This window comes from Pelophylax lessonae (assembly GCF_965119305.1).
Source record: "Pelophylax lessonae genome assembly, chromosome: 5".
Taxonomy (NCBI): domain Eukaryota; kingdom Metazoa; phylum Chordata; class Amphibia; order Anura; family Ranidae; genus Pelophylax; species Pelophylax lessonae.
In genome coordinates, this window is record NC_138772.1 from 235,457,033 (window position 1) to 235,469,950 (window position 12,918).

Genomic DNA, 12,918 nt, shown 5'->3' on the forward strand with positions numbered 1-12,918 from the left:
ACCAAATCACCCCTTGAAGTAACAAGTTTTGCACTGCCTCAGAGATTCCCTAAGCGATCTGGGGAAACGTGCAGCTTGGAAGAGAAGAACCTTTCTTGAGTGTACGATCAAAACTCGATCTTGTAGCGGGAATGAATGACTTGGACTTTTTTACCTTGGACATCAAGGAATCCAGGACCGCCGTCAGTGAAGTCAGTTGTGGGGACCCGGAGGGTCCGACAGTCTCTGAGAGGGGATAGGGTGGTGAAACATGCTCCAGGGACTCAATTAGTGGAGGGGGAACCCACACAAAAAAAGGATTAGAACACTGTAAGGGACACCCCACCACGCTGTGGCACTACAAAGCCCAGCACAGAGCACTACCGCTGTAATAGCAGCGAGAGGGAGAAAAAACCCCACAAAAGGACTCACCACCATCGGTCAGGTACTCACAGCCCCGGACTAACTGCACACCATGCGGCGAACAGGTGGAGGAATGTCCAGGGATCAGCACTAGAAGCAAAGGAGAGGCTCCCACCGCCAAATCACTGCCCATCCGGCCCAAAAACAGCCGCTATTTTCAATGGGAGACCTCAAGAAAATTGCTGCCGAGGCTATTAAAACATGGCCGCCAATCTGTAGCATGAAAAGCTACAAGAAAATGGTGGCCCTGCGTGGCTCCCGCGGGGACCACAGCAGCACAAAAACAATCCCTACAGGAAGAGGGGCCCTGGCAGCCACCCCCACCAGGCCCATCCCCCTCCCCCTCCCAAGGAACGATCATGTGGTCGCCGGCGGCATGGTCCCCCCACCCCCATCGCCAGTGCAACACCCCAGGCTGACCTAAAAAGTTATGTCCACCACGGGTGGGGGGAGGGGGTGTGCGGTATGGGAAGATGGGGGGTAAAGGCCTGCAATAGACCACCGTGACACTATGAGAAGCGAAATGCATTAAGGTCCAGCACGTCACATACACGTCCGTTTTGTGGGAATTCTGTAGCGTGGAACGTGAAGGGAAACCCCCCAGCGGTTCCCATTTTACCTGTTTACATTGCTTGTTGCAAGTGCCTTAAGAGGCACCAAAAAATGTGAGTGTTTCTTTTATTTCTTTTCACTCATAATAAAAAATACTGCACCATGAGTATTTCTCCATGTATTTTTTTAGCCACCTGGGATTTGAGCCATCCAGTTAGGAGAATACCATCCCTGAATCTTCACCTAGGAGAAGGGTGTCGCTGAAAGACCTCTTAAGCTCTACCTGCACTATAGGTCCTCAGAGGCCTTAGTGCATCTGGTAAGTGACCTCAGCTAACTGGGTGAAGGATCAGACACCACCTACGTCAATTCTGTACCCCACTAAGAGAAGAAGCACTTAATAAATCACACAAGAACGGTCAATTGTTTTGGAACTTTTATAGTTTACATGGACTTTTTGGCAATCTTCTAATTATTTAATTTTTATGGTGTGTCACTTTTATATTCATATTCATATCTGTGTTTAACACTTATCCACACCTCAATTCCTTTTTTTCTGTACTGGAGTATTTATTTATAGACAGTGTCACTGTCTTCAATCAGGCATATTGATGTAAGTGTTTTTACCGTTTTACGAAATAAATTATTGGGGGTAATGCACCATTGTCTGCCAATTTTTATTCATCATATGGTACGCTGTGGAGGTAATAAGAAGAGAAAGACACATATGTCCGTGGAGTTGATTATGCATATCCAGCCAGCTGATCGAGTTTAGATCTCAAGAGGAGTTTTTCCCAGTGCATATCTTATACTATCCTATCTTTTACTATCCAGTAAGAGGCCCACAGGTGTGTTTGACACAGGGTGCAATTGCATTGGGAGATTTCTTCCTTACAGCTTACGGCTTCATTTGGATATTATTTGCAAATTTGGAAGACGTCATATCTGATGAAACGTACGTCGGTCGTGGCGTGCTGACGTCACCAATACGAGATTGGAGGACGGGCGGAAGAGTCGACCGGCCAGCGGCTCATTCAAACAAACGCTCTCTATTTCTGATGTTTGTAAGTTGCTTCTCTTATTTTTTTTTTTTTTTTTATAAATGTTATGGTTTTACACTATGGGGCACCTTATTCTTTTTTATATGAACCGGTGACTTGATGCCTGCTGGGGATATCGTTTGGAGGCATTCCTCCATGTTGGGACCTCCTGAGTTTACTGGCATTGGGCATTGGCTTATTACTGAGTATATCTGGTAAGCAGTTTTGTATGTCGGTGGTGGTTACGCTCCAGACTGAAGTTTCCGCACACCTTGGGATTTCCTTCCTTCGGCTTTAATTCCCTCAAACAAATTGTTATCTGATACTGGCACTTAATTGTGTGCATCTGGTAAGCAACTTGTGCATGTGGGTGTTGGTCGCTTCTCTGACTGGAGTTTGGCACATACTTAGTTATTTGCAACTTCCTTTGGCTATACTCATTTGTATGTCTGGTAAGCAGCTTGTAATATTGGTGGAGGTCACTATCTTTCACTTCGGCACTTTATTCCTTATTAAGTGGATTGCACTTAAGGTGTAAATTTCACCATTGGGTGTACATTTGTTATATATGCACCCATAACAATTATATAGTGTTACGCTATGGGATCTTGTATCATTTTTTACATGCACGTGGTCCATGTTTGTTGAGCCTTTCCTGTCGTCTGAGGTTGGAATTTATCCAGAGGTCTATCCTATTGAAGAACCTGGGAGCATACACTTTTGAATCAGGCACTTGATATACCTCAATCTGGTAAGCAGTCTGCGTATCTAGTGGCTGTACCTTGCAATAGGAGTGATCTAACACTTTGGAATCTCACACGGACTACTATATTGATTCCCAGGAGTTTTCCAGCAGTTTTTGTGGTCAAAGTCAATTTTGACCTTTAGAAATTTTTATTTGTCACTGTTGATTTTTTGGGTCCTTATAGGGACTATTGAACTTTAATTAACTCTGCCCACAACTTGCTTTACACACTTCCTGGTTGGGTGTATGTCACATTCAAGTTGTTGTTAATATTATTATTTTTATTCACTGTATATTTCAAGTATTTAACTTGGTATTTTCACCATATATAATATTTTGTGTTATAGCACAAATTCACTGCTTAGCGCGGCTTACCTTGATATAATGGATATTATTTGCACCTTACTATATATCTGTCCGGTAAGGAGGAAAGCCTGGTGGTGGTGGGAGTCACTTTGCTCACAACATTTGAACAGCAATAGATTTGATTTCCAGCACTCAACCATTCACTATTTTGAAGTCGCACGGTGGTGACTATTTATTTTGATTGGACTTTGTGGACATTCACTGGTCATTGGATCACTTATATGTCATTTGATTTTTGCATCTAGAAAACTTTGGATTTTTGTTTTCACCATTTGGCGAATATTTATTTGTGTTTATTTATAACCACCCTTACTTAAGGCTACATTCACACCTGAGCGTAGCGTTTTTCGCGCGTTTTTTACCGCGATTTTACCGCGATTTTTGCGGCGATTTTTACCGCGATTTTACCGCGATTTTTACCGCGATTTTTGTGCAGGCGTTTTTAGATTGAATAGAGATCAATGGAAAACGCCTGTAATCTGCCCAAAAAGAAGCTCATGTACTTTTTTGAGCGTTGGGCGTTTTGTATACAGCCTCAAAACGCTCAGATGTGAACAGGGGCCATTGAAATGAATAGGATTTGTCTTGTTGGGCGTTTTGAGAGCTGATCCTAGAGCAGAAAAACGCCCCAAAAACGCCCCAAAACGCCTACATGTGAACGGAGCCTAACTGTTTGGTTTCACAATAGAAGGGTTCATTTATGTTTAGCGCACCTATCTTTTTTCACATTCATAAATTTAATTTGGGTACAGCATTGCATGACTGCGCAATTACCAGTTAAAATTATGCAGTGCCAAATTGGTAAAAACGGCCTGGTCATTAAGGGGGTAATACCTTCCGGTTCTTAAGTGGTTATTGGCACTTGCCTGACGACCTCTGTCATTAGATGACAACTCCCTTATGAATGATATGCGCACTCGCTCTTTACAAATGTGAGTGCATTATTTTATGCTCTTTTCATATAGTTTACATCCAGATGAAGGCGTACTCTGTGTTTTTCTGTTTTATGTGCGTTTGGTTCACTCAAGAGCTGTTTTCATGGGAGCTGCAACTTTTTGTTTTAATGATTGCTATATTGGCTCACAACCCCTCCCCCTGACATCTATCCTGGTGTTTATGGGGGGTTTCAGCAGTGCCATAGTTTTACACTTTTCTGACCCTCTGATCAGTGGCGGTTTCGGGCACGGGCGAACGGGGCAGATGCCCGGGGCGGCATCACGAGGGGGGCGGCACTCGGCACACGAACGACTCATGGAGAAAAAGAAAATCATCTTTGCTGCGGCGCCGCTGCCGCCCCTGCTGCTGAAGGAGCCGATGGATGGATCACCTGGCTGTCTCAGCTGTCTGTGGATCGGTAAAGTTTGCCTGGTGGGCGGATGCAGCCGAGGAGAGTACACTACACACACACAGCCAGGGGTTATGCAGCGGCGGCGGCGCGCTCAGAACTAGCGGGGGGAAGGCGAGGAGGAGGAGCCGAGGAGGAGAGTACACTACACACAGGTTATGCAGCGGCGGCGGCCGCACTCAGAACTAGCGGCAAGGGCGGGGGGGGGCGAGGAGGAGGAGGTGGCGAGGAGGAGGAGCCAAGGAGGGTAGTCTACCCTACTGTAGTCACTTGCAGGTAAGTTGCTCTCGCTCTCCTCTATGTTCGCACCTGGGAATTGGGGGGGGGGGGTGGGAGGCACATGACAGCATCCTGGAAGGGGCACGCTGGTCTTTGCATTGAAAAGGAGCAGGCTGGTCTCTGCATTGAAAGGGGGTACGCTGGTCTTTGCATTGAAAGGGGGTATGCTGGTCTCTGCATTGAAAAGGAGCATGCTGGTCTCTGCATTGAAAAGGAGCAGGCTGGTCTCTGTATTGAAAGGGGGTACGCTGGTCTCTGCATTGAAAGGGGGTACGCTGGTCTCTGCATTGAAAGGGGGTACGCTGGTCTCTGCATTGAAAGGGGGTACTCTGGTCTCTGCATTGAAAAGGAGCAGGCTGGTCTCTGCATTGAAAGGGGGTACGCTGGTCTCTGCATTGAAAGGGGGTACGCTGGTCTCTGCATTGAAAAGGAGCACGCTGGTCTCTGCATTGAAAAGGAGCACGCTGGTCTCTGCATTGAAAAGGAGCACGCTGGTCTCTGCATTGAAAGGGGGTACGCTGGTCTCTGCATTGAAAAGGGGTACGCTGGTCTTTGCATTGAAAGGGGGTACGCTGGTCTTTGCATTGAAAGGGGGCACGCTGGTCACTGCATTGAAAAGGGGTACCCTGGTCACTGCATTGAAAAGGGGCACGCTGGTCTTTGCATTGAAAGGGGGTACGCTGGTCACTGCATTGAAAGGGGGCACGCTGGCCTCTGCATTGAAAGGGGGCACGCTGGCCTCTGCATTGAAAGGGGGCAAACTGGCCTCTGCATTGAAAGGGGGCATGCTGGCCTCTGCATTGAAAGGGGGTACGCTGGTCTCGGCATTGAAGGGGGCACACTGGTCACTGTGCTTTGAAAGGGGGTACGCTGGTCACTGTGCATTGAAAGGGGGTACGCTGGTCACTGTGCATTGAAAGGGGGTACGCTGGTCACTGTATACCTTAATTACTGAAGGCCCCTTTCACACTTTTGTGACCTCAAAGTCACACAATTTTTTTACAGCTTTTTTTGCCGCAAAGCAATGCCTATTACATTTTTCTGTTTGCGCCCCCCCCAAAAATTCTGAGCACCAGCCGCCACTACCAGGCTGTGTCCAGAAGGATTTATTTATTAGAGAGCACGCTGCATGGCTCTGGGCCACCACCAGACCAGACACTGCTTGATGGGCCTACTTTAGGCCTGATTCACATGTATGCAGATTGGGGGCCCACATTTTCAAAGGCAAAGCATCCTATTCATTTGAATGAGCTGCTTTCCCACAGAAAAAAAGGTGCATGCAGCATTTTAAAATTTCAGTGGCATCATGCACCATGCGACTTACCTGCAGTTCCTTCACTGGCAAGTTTGCTGTACTTTTAGGTATGTGGGCAATGCATTTGAAAACACAGTGCATTTGCGTTAACTGTGTCATGCAAATGCACTGTGTTTTTAAATGCATGGCCCACATACCTAAAAACGCAGAAAGCTTGCCAGTGCAGGAACTGCAAGTAAGTCGCATGGTGCAAAAGCAGGATGGATTTCAAGGCCCCTGAAATTTTAAAATGCTGCATGCACCTTTTTTCTACGGGAAACGCAGGCATAGCAGCCTATTCAAATGAATAGGATGCTGTGCCCTTCTAAAATGTGGGCCGCCAACCCGCATACATGTAAATCAGGCCTAAAGCAGTAGTAAAGTCATTTACAAATAAAAAAACTGGTCCCCCTGCAGGTTTAAGTCATACCGCACTAGTATACACATTGATGTGAAAATGGCTGCAATGTAATGGAGTGTTGGGATGTTATAAGGGGTACTGCGATGTGTAAAGGGGCACTATGACGTGAAAATGGCTGCAATGTAATGGGGTGCTGTGATGTGATGAGGGATACTGTAATTTTTAAAGGGGCACTGTGACGTGAAAAATTGGACTGTTATGGAATGACATAGTATTACTACAATAAAATGTGTGGTGTGTACAAGATGTGAAGTTTTGTCATGTTATTTTTTTTTTTTTGGGGGGGGGGGGGGCGCCGGGAGGGAGTCTCGCCCGGGGAGCAATTTAATGTAGAACCGCCACTGCCTCTGATGATGACTGGGCTTGTTGTGGGTCAGTGTCTCAAAAACTATTGTCGCTACAAGCAGCCAGGCAACTAGCATTCCCAGAAAGAGATCAGCATTGGTAACCTTCGATTTTTTTCTCATTACCAAACTCCTTTATATATGGAGTCCTCTCACATTCTGTAACAAACTACTTAGATGTGCATCTCGAGCCCTCCTGTTGGTTCCACCCCATATTAGCAAATAACTCTGGTTTAGGATTTCTACAGATTCCCCCTCCTGGGCATTGACCTGTACTTTCCCCATAGTGATGAAAAATATTCTATAGGCCCTACACTATTATGACTTGAAGCTTCTTCAAGCTACAGTGACTCTGTATCTACATTCTCTGTAATTGCATCATATATATAATGCCTAGTGATGTATATAAGAGGTCTATGACTGGCGGTACAAAAGATGTAGAAAAAATAAATACACATATATGAACTATTGGAAAAAGTAAATTCCATACACATTTAAGGAAAAAAAAAAATTTTTGAGCTGCCTGATTTTTTTTCTTCAGGTTAGAGGAAAACATCCAACATCTGAAACATACAACTCATTTGAACAACACTTTTTCTGTAATTCTGAGACTGTCTTATTTATTACAAATTAAAATTATTTTATTTTAGGTCCTCACAAAAGCAATAGTTTCCCTCTGAGTATAAGCTTTTTAAACCTCTATACAGTGATATGGTAAAAATAGACACGGTTGGAAAAAGGTTGAGAATTGTTATTGAAAGGTGAAAATGAAGATTTGTATACATTTTTGGGGGGAAATTTACATTTTGATAGCTTCCTGCAATTTATTAAGGTGTGGAAAAAGGTAAATGTAATACTGTATTTGTTATACTCATTTTGACAAGATCAACCTCCACATGCTTACTACATTCCTGTCCTTTGTAAAATTTCACTTGGTTCAGCTTCAATATTTTAAAAACCCCAAAAACCATAAAAAATTAATTAATGCCAAAAGGTTGATAAAGCCTGGTTTCCTAAGCGTCATACAAAATTTCTTACCGTTTGACAGCCTTTTGTTTAGTTGATACTGCCTTCGGTATATGAATTGGCTCTTTCAAAGCACCTCTTAAATGAATAGTTCTGTCTTGTATAACTTCTCTTATATGTTTTATCCAGTCTTGTTTGTTCTCGATGCTGGATCCCTAAAATAACAACGTTTTAATTAATAAAGCCCATTCAAAATCAGAAAAATGACACTACATGAATAACATTGAACACGTTTGTGCATAAAGGTTATTGTTTTTCACATTCTCAGTCTCTCCTCCTCCTCGTGCATTACCACTTGCCAACCAGCCCCCATAGTTTTACGGCGGCAGGTCAGCTCTGTCCCATGAAACGACGTACCTGTATGTCGCTTAGTGGGACTGCTAGTAGGGGGGGTGCGCGCGTGCATTCGCCGATTGGCTACAGGGGGAACCAATGAGCAGGTCCGAAGGCTGCGATGTCCACCGGGCACCCGCAATCGCTCTGCTCCCTGTGGAGACAGAACAGTGGTCTGTCGTAAACACCGCAGACCGCTGTTTTGGCAGTAATGAACACAAGGATACTGTGTTCCTCGTATTTAGGAACACAGGTCTCTGTGTTCATGCAGCAAGCCCACCCGCCACACAGTTGGAAAGTACCCCTAGGGACACATTTAACCCTTTGACCACCCCTGGTGTTAACCCCTTCCCTGACAGTGTCATATATTAGCGTGTATATATTAGCATGTGGAACATCTGGAAGACAGGGTGGAAAGAGTAGAACATAAATTGAACATAAATTGGAGGACTGCATTGCTGCCCATAAGGATTTAGTGGATGGCTTTTAGGAGCGCAATGCTGACATCCAGTCGCTGAAGAATAAAGTTACAGATTTAGAGGATAGATCTAGAAGGAACAACCTGACAATTTAGAGGCATTCCCGAATCAATCTCTCCTCCTGAGCTCACACCTTATCTTCTTCAGCTAGTAAAAAATCTCCTTCCTATGGACAATCTCCACGTCCTAATTATAGATAGAGCTCACCGCATGGCGAAACCAAATACCCTTCCAGACAAGGTACCAAGGGATGTTCTGGCAAGAATTCACTTTTTTTCACATTAAAATAGAGCCATGGCTGCAGCACGCAAAGCAGGGAAATTACCAGATCTTTTTAACCATATCTCAATTTATGCTGACCTTTCTGCCGCCACCCTTGCTCGCCGCAAACAGTTTGCCCCCATCATGGAAGCCCTGAAAATTGTGTACAATTGGAAACTCACTCATCAAGGGCACAAATATATACTCCATTCGCCAGCAGAAGCCAAGAAGCTTCCTCAGCAGTGGGGGCATCCCCTTGCCCTCAAGGGAAGATAGAGACAGCTCAAATCTCCCCCATCCACCCAGAATGCAGCTACCAGCCCAGGCTAACTCCTATCTTTGAATGCCCCACATGGGCCCTTCCTAATCAAGGATGTTCTAGTTCAATATCTAGCCTAGTTCTCCCCTGATACAGATCCCTTACCTCGTACCCTCACACACTATTTGTTACTTCATTGTTTTATGTGCAGGTTCTATAGTCGACTTTAGATCTACACTCCGTTGCGTATTGTTATTAAGCCTATATTGCACTACAATAGGTGGCAGTAGTGTATTTTGGTTTTGTGCTGCCCTAGGCAAGATTAAAATTGCCCCCCCCCCCCATCCTATTTAAATTTGCCCCACTCCCTTTTTAACGGATGTGACTCCCTTAAAAATTGAAGGACTACAAGTCCCAGCATGAACCCATGAGATCTCACGAGAAGGGGGGGTGGGTGAGAGGAGAAGAGAGGGGGGGGATGAGAGAGAGAGAGAGAGGGGGGGGGATGAGAGAGAGAGAGAGAGGGGGGGGGATGAGAGAGAGAGAGGGGGATGAGAGGGAGAGAGGGGGGATGAGAGGGAGAGAGGGGGGATGAGAGGGAGAGAGGGGGGATGAGAGGGAGAGAGGGGGGATGAGAGGGAGAGAGGGGGGATGAGAGGGAGAGAGGGGGATGAGAGAGAGAGAGGGGGGGTGAGAGAGAGAGAGAGGGGGATGAGAGGGAGAGAGGGGGGATGCGAGGGAGAGAGGGGGGATGAGAGGGAGAGAGGGGGGATGAGAGGGAGAGAGGGGGGATGAGAGGGAGAGAGAGGGGATGAGAGGGAGAGAGGGGGGATGAGAGGGAGAGAGGGGGGATGAGAGGGAGAGAGGGGGATGAGAGGGAGAGAGGGGGATAATAGAGAGAGGGGGGCTGAGAGAGAGAGAGGGAGGGTTGAGAGAGAGAGAGGGAGGGTTGAGAGAGAGAGAGGGAGGGTTGAGAGAGAGAGAGGGGTGGTGAGAGAGGGGGGATGAGAGAGGCGGTTCTAGCAACCAGTAGCCAATAGAGTCTCAGGTGGAGGGGGGTTGGCTTTTTTGCTGCCCCCTGCAAAGTGCCGCCCTAGGCCTGGGCCTTGTTGGCCTAGGCCAAAATACAGCACTGATAGGTGGTGCTTTTGCTAATTGTATTGAGGTAGTTGTCTGTTTGTTCACAGCTGTGGTACATCCCTCTGACCGTGCGCACTTCTCTAGATCTCCCCTTAGCTCAGAGCATTGACAGCCTGATTCTACTACACCTAGATCCCCTGTACTAGTTTCTTTCCGCCACCAAGGATGCCCTTAAACATAGTGTCTCTAAACGTGAAGGGCCTGAACAGCCCCTACAAGAGGTCAATGCTCTGGAGAGAGGCTATATCACATAAATGCAACATATTTTGTGGTCAGGAAACCCACCTAACTCACAATAATGCTCCTTTAGTTTCCCATCACAGATTCCCCAAATGTTTTTTGGCAAATTCAGAAAAAAAAAGAGCAAAAGCGTAATGACTGCCATTAAAGATACGGTTGTCTTCTCGCAGATGTTTGTGTAACTTGATCCCAATGGGAGGTACATTATACTGAGAGCAATGCTCAACCACCAACCATTTACTTTAGTTTCGGTGTATGCACCGAGCACTAACCAGAAAAAATTTCTATGGTCCCTTCTGAAACGTATCCGCCAAATACAAGTAGGACTGCCTTATTGTGTGCAGCGACTTTATTGCAATTTCTGACTCCTCACTAGACACCACTAGCCTACCTCGCAAACGCTCGCTAGATCTTCGGCCCCTAATTCAAGAGAAAGGCCTGTTTGATGTCGGGAGAAGTTTTCATGGATCGGAGAAAGATTTTACTTTCTTTTCTTCTGCTTTGCATGTTTATTCCAGGATTTACATTTTTCTCGTAAACAAACCCACACTTTTCCAATCAAGTGATGCTAAAATCAGCAATATTTTGTGGTCTGACCATGCCCCGGTTTCTCTTCATAATAACGCGCAGCCTGCCGAATTGTGGAGGCTTAACACCGGCCTTTTACATAACCCTATCTAGGAACATGTCAAGTCAGAACTTTCAGAATTCTTCTTTTTTTTCAAATTCTTTATTTTTATTTCAGGTTAGAAAACATAAACAATGTGTAAAGTGCATTAAAACACCGGTAAACAAAAGAGTATGACATAGTAACCGATAAGATCACCAGCAAGTGCAAGAGACATAGTCTCAACATCAAGTTAAACCAGGAAACATGTACATGTAAGCTTATCATATTTTAAGAATATGACTGAAAGCAGGGTGGCCCGCTAAGCAGCTGAGTATAGGACAAGTAAGGTTGGCCCAGTATACAGGCATGTTAAAGCAAAGCTAGAACCACGTGCATGGCCAAAGGCCATTCGGTCAGTGGAGTAACATAGATATCAGGGAAAGGAATCAAAGAGTCCATAACCGGACCAAGAGGGGACGGGAAGGGGCATAGCAGGTAGGGAGGGTAGACATAGGGGACGCACAAAGTGTGGGTATGATAGGGAAGCCAGTAAGAAGGGGGGAAGTCGGAATGAAAGAGTGGGGGGGGAGGCGGAGGAGGGGGATAGATAAAGGAGAGATTGGTATGGAAGTGCCTCCCGCACGGGTGACCCCAAATCCAAGCTGAACTGCTACAGCTGGGGAGGCGCACTCAAGGTCTGGCCTTCATCAGATAGTATGAACACATTCCAGCAAGCCCACGTTTTAGTGTATTGCTCCTTCCTACCTCGTGCAGTCAGTACCAGGTCCTCCAGATCATTAATCCATTTCACCCTCCGCAACCAGAGGGAAACCGTCGGGGGGGGGGGGGGGGTCGAGCTCTTCCAGCATAAACGAATGCATGATTTCGCCGCATCCAGAAGGTGACGCAACACAGAGCATTTATATCGTTTCGGGGCCATGCCCGAGCGATGAAGTAAAAAGAATGCCGGATCATCCGGTACGGCTCTTTCCGTCATCAGTTGGGAGATGCGACAAACCTCAGTCCAAAAGTCCCGTAACACAGGGCAGCTCCAGAAGATATGGGAAATAGTCCCCTTATCCAGCTGACACCGCCAACACCTATCCGACGTGCCCGGAAAGATGTGGCTGAGTCTATCGGGAGAGTAGAACCAATGGGTAAGAATTTTATAGTTGGACTCTTGGATGCGTGTGCAAATGGAGGATTTCAGGGAAAAGCGGACCATGTTGCGTCTTTGGGAATCAGTGAAACTCCGATTGAGTTCCCCCTCCCACTTGAGAATACCCGGCAGGATGAAGTCCTCCGGAGGTTGAGATAGAAGCGAATACAATTGAGAAAGCGCATGGGGCATGTGTCCCTGCGACATCAGGAGGTGCTCAAAAGGCAGCAAGTCTCTTAAAGAGTGACGCTTGGCCCAATTCCGAAAGAAATGAAGTAACTGCAAAGCCTGCCACCTGGAAAGGCGAAAAGCACCGTCCGGCGAAGTAAGTTGGGATAGGGACGGCCATTGATTATCCCGGACAAAATGCGAGGCTTTTCAGAATTCTTCACACACAATGTAAATTCAGTAGCTAATGCGCATTCCCTCTGGGCAGCTCACAAGGTCTTCATGCGCGGTGCGTTTATCAAACTGAGCGCTCAGGAGAAGCGAATGATGTCGCAAGAAATGTCTGACCTCACCATTTGCCATAGCAAATCTTGCTGCTGGCTGCGAGAATGCTTTAACTGGGTTGCCTTGTTACCTGGATCCTCCCCCCCTCCTCACTCCCCCTTCCCCCCCTC

At 46.3% G+C, this 12,918-nt stretch overlaps 1 protein-coding gene across 3 annotated transcripts in view; it reads right to left on the reverse strand.

Moving 5' to 3' along the window:
• The window catches only part of TRIO (trio Rho guanine nucleotide exchange factor), an 855,771-nt gene that overhangs the window by 424,200 nt on the left and 418,653 nt on the right, over window positions 1–12,918 (reverse strand). For all 3 annotated transcript variants that reach the window (XM_082259530.1, XM_082259529.1, XM_082259531.1), the window contains exon 32: window positions 7,827–7,969. In XM_082259530.1, coding sequence (XP_082115656.1) covers window positions 7,827–7,969 — 143 coding nt within the window. The remainder of the gene's footprint in view (window positions 1–7,826; window positions 7,970–12,918) is intronic.